This window comes from Populus euphratica, unplaced genomic scaffold (assembly GCF_000495115.2).
Source record: "Populus euphratica unplaced genomic scaffold, PopEup_1.0 scaffold3574.1, whole genome shotgun sequence".
Classification (NCBI taxonomy): domain Eukaryota; kingdom Viridiplantae; phylum Streptophyta; class Magnoliopsida; order Malpighiales; family Salicaceae; genus Populus; species Populus euphratica.
The window spans coordinates 1,106-5,250 of record NW_011503470.1 but is presented as its reverse complement, the minus strand read 5'-3'; the positions used below and the strand labels follow the sequence as shown (position 1 = coordinate 5,250).

Genomic DNA, 4,145 nt, shown 5'->3' with positions numbered 1-4,145 from the left:
TTATTATTATTATCACTATTAATTTCATTTTATTCTAATCATTTAGATAATAGCTAAGTGATAAAAATTTAAAATTAAAAAAAAATCTCAAAATTCGAATTTTTAATTATTTATATAATAATTATTAAAAATTTACTTAATTATTAATTTTAAATCTCGTAAAATTAATCATAATATATATATAAACTGATTCAGATACTCCTATTAATCTAAAAAAAACATCATTCTATCACCATGTTATTTTTGACAGCATTGCTTACCTAGCATCCTAAATGTTTTTTCCGTAGCCAAACAAACGCAAATGAAAGGCATCGAGCATGGATAATGATACAGCATTAAATCCCCCTCGGCGTTAGTCACAAAGCAGGTTGGTAAATGTGAGCCCATTTACCCAAAAATTCTGCAGTCATTTTTCTAGACAAGAGTGCTGAAATCCAAAACCAGTAAGCATCTGCAATTTCTTACAACCTCGTTCGTTCTATTCATATTGGAATGCCAGATAAGTGACAAAAAATATTGACATTATGCAAGGCAGGGGTGGACGGGGGGAGGTGGTTTATTCAGAATACCCCACCAGCAGAAAATTTGCAATAAAGACTGTTTCTACTTATGACTGATTTTCCTAATTATACGAAGGCAACGGATTACATAAAACTTGATTGCCAACCAATCTAGCAAACTTTACATCAAACATAGAAAGAAGGCTCTGGTCAGTTTTTTCCTTTTCTTTTTTTTGTCCCCTGGAAATAGGTTCCTCTTTTAAGTGTCAAGCTGGTTGAGGACCCAGAAGAATACACGTGGTGATTAGAATGGGAGTTCATAACTCAAATGTTTAATTCTGAACATCACCTGCCTCGTAGAGGAGAACGCCCACCTCTCCCACTGCCAATATCATCTTCTAATTCAATCCCATCCAAACAAAGACCATTGTTGTTGACACTCACTTCTGAACTAGCATTACTGCTCGTGGCAAGCGGAGAGTCTGAAACACTAACAGTTCTGCTTCTTGTAGGACCTGATCTCACACTGTACATCGAAGATGCTGGGATATTGGTCATCAAAGGCCGTAAATTACCAGGAATGGTGCGCCTTATGTCCTGCAAAGACAAAACAAAATCAGAACAAATAACTGGATAAATAAAGCACTTAGTTGCTCGACTTGATCTCTCTATCACTTTGGATAAATGTCATCTCAAGGAACTGAGAGAGATGTGGAATAAAATAAGAAAAGAAATGAAACCATGTCAAATTTTGTTTGACTTCATGAAAAATGGAAACAAATCAACATATAGAAGAAATGAAAGATAGCTATCTCGTGAAATATTGATGCAGTAAAAGGATTAGAAATTATCCACTTGGAAACACTTATGTTCTACCACCAAGGGTTCTTGTCTCCAGTTCAAAATAAAAAATAGACTAAATGGACTAAACATACCATATGTCTAATGGCCATATCCAAAGATTTCTTTGAGAGGGTTCTTCCAAAGCCTGAGCTGTCTGGAGATGAAGACTTCCCAGTCAGAATACGAGGAGAATGTTTGTCATCTTGCTTGGGAGGTGCCAGCTTTCGCATATTTATCACTCTGTCAACCATTTTGGTTCCAATAACGACAGGGCTAACATTGTCATTAATTTTAGAATGCCCACGACTAAATGCAGGAACAGAACTCCCACTGGGGTGCATAACACCATTGGGGCCACGTCCTCTTGATGGAGAGCATGATTGTCGTCTTGGACGTCCAGTAGGAGTAGGCTCAACAGAGGAAGATCGAGCACTGGGTGCTCCAGGCCTACCCCGAGTAGCTGAAAGTGGCCGTTCAGGTACTGTAGTTCTTAAATTTGGAGGAGCATCAAGTGAAAAACCAGGCATCTCTGAGGGCTTCCATGGCCTAGATTTCACTGTTGGTGAAGAGCCACGTGATGGGACAGGATTTCTAGCAACTGTGGGAGCTGACTTGGTAACTGTAGAAGCTGACTTGGTAACCAGAGATGATGACTTTACAGGAGGAGCAGATAGGCTTGGTGAACTAGATGGAGTGGATGGCCGTCGAGTTGGGGTTGCAGCCCTTGATGTCGACTTAGATGGGGGTATAGAGGGCCTTGCAGTCGGTGTTGAAGATCGTGTTGACCTTGATGGTGTCGAGGATCTTGCAGGAACTGTGGACTTCATTGTAGAAGTAGTTGATTTAGCTGCAGAGACAGTTGGTTTAGCTGCGGAAGCTGTGGGCTTAGATGAGGACAGAGTGGCCCGAGAGGTAGGTGTTGATGATCTTGAAGGTTTAGAACCTGTAGTCAGCGTGGGGCGTCCAGTTGGTGTTGAAGGCCTAGATCCTGGACCACCAGATGATGAAGGCCTGCGCATTGCTGCACCTGAAGAGTTCAACAAAGGGGAGGAAGCAGGTTGTTTGGATACCAAGTTGCCCCTTCGAACAGGATCTGGCTGAGGGCTAGCTAGCTATGGCCACAATGAACAGAATTCACTTAGCATATTAGTTGTGAACTCAAGCATCATAAGACCAAAAAGTTTCTAAAAAGAAGATAAAAATGAAGACCAAGCACAGATACAAATGAATTTGAATTAACTTTTACTACATGAGAGGAAACACCAAGCATAGCTATGGTTTCAAAACTCTTTAACAATTATCTTTAGTGGTCAACGTTCAAAACTCTTTGTTTTCTTCCAAAATTGGATGTTTAAGCTAACACGGTCTAGTGAAATCCAGAAACCAAGAATTCAAGGCAAGTTTGTTGTTTGTCAAGGAAACTGGTCAAATAAATGAATACAAGAAGCTTCAATTGTTTCATAATAAACTTGCATAGTTTGACTTGTTGATAATAAAAATGGATATGGAGCAATAAATTCTATGCAATTCAGAAGCTTCTAAACACAATCTTTTCTTTCAACTAAAACCATCACAACAATGCACTGTGCCTGTTTTTCCTTTAACAAAGTGGATTGCATGAATCAACTTTAGTAACACGCAACTGTATGAACAATAGTGCTCTTACTCTAGATTTCAGAGCAGTCGGGCAGGCCTTTGGAGTACCAATCTGACTCATAATGGTCTTTTGTGATTCCACCTCCAAAGAAGGAAAAAGAGGGGTACCAGGAGGAGTTAGAAGCCTGAAAACAGATGATAAATCGAATTAACATCAGTTTACTGGCACTGTTTTTAGCTCATTACATCTATGTGAAACAAGGAATTGAATTTTTAATATAATATACACTTACAAGCTCCACCTATGAAATTTATGTTGCGTTGTTAGGCAACAGAATATGTCTATCTACTGATTATACAATTGTGGCAGTTTATCAAGAAGTCCACAAGCTGTTGAAATAAGATCAAACTCAGAAAATAAATTGGAGAAAATTGATAGTTTGCCTATTCCAGAGAAGTACGATCAATCTCTGAAAATATGATTGGAGATCTTGAATTTTACTTTCTATAAATAACGAGAAACTGCCAGCTTTTTCCACCTTACGGAAGCCTATCCTCCAGAACAAGAAAATGGTCCAGGCCCAACCTCCTCTAGGATTAATTTTGATGTCCATAAAGCTTATTCTTAGAAAAGATAGCAACTTAGATTACCAAAACTCCAGCAATAAGATTTTTGCATCGGTTTTGGCTTCTATAGTAGAAATCAAATGGTCACATTCCTTCCACCAAAAACTTCGGATCTCTCTTTATTTCCGATTAAGACAGGAATAAGAGGGAGAAAATGCATCGTACAAACTTTCTACACCGACATGCAGCAGCATTCAGCAGTCATAATTAAGACACTTTATTGAAGGAGATACAAGAATCTTATCAAGTTGCTATCAGCAAGTTATTATGAGTTTAACGAAGGTATTATTTCGACAAAATATAATGTGCTTCTATCAATGCTTGCGGATGACAGGAATTTCTCCAACGATATGAAGTATTGCAAAGTTATCATCAGTCATATCTACAAAGTGCATCCACTTCAAGGAAAAGGCACAAATTATCAACAACTATAAGCCTTTTCTTCCTTTCCCATCTCTTTTTTTCTCTACAGATAGTTCCTTTCTTTCAAATCTTTTCTAGACCAAGTAAAACTAGAGCAGGAAAACAAAATGGAAAAGCTAATACTAAGCAACCAAAAAAAAAAAACGGAGGGGGTTT

At 38.2% G+C, this 4,145-nt stretch overlaps 1 protein-coding gene across 2 annotated transcripts in view; it reads right to left on the bottom strand.

Moving 5' to 3' along the window:
* Positions 1–739: 739 nt before the first annotated feature.
* LOC105119824 (serine/arginine repetitive matrix protein 1-like) overlaps positions 740–4,145 on the bottom strand; it is a 4,505-nt gene continuing 1,099 nt past the window's right edge. For both annotated transcript variants that reach the window (XM_011018018.1, XM_011018019.1), the window contains exons 3-5: positions 3,010–3,124; positions 1,436–2,455; positions 740–1,097 (exon numbers count right to left, since the gene is read on the bottom strand). In XM_011018018.1, the coding sequence (XP_011016320.1) occupies positions 846–1,097; positions 1,436–2,455; positions 3,010–3,124 (1,387 nt within the window). In that variant the 3' untranslated portion in view covers positions 740–845. The remainder of the gene's footprint in view (positions 1,098–1,435; positions 2,456–3,009; positions 3,125–4,145) is intronic.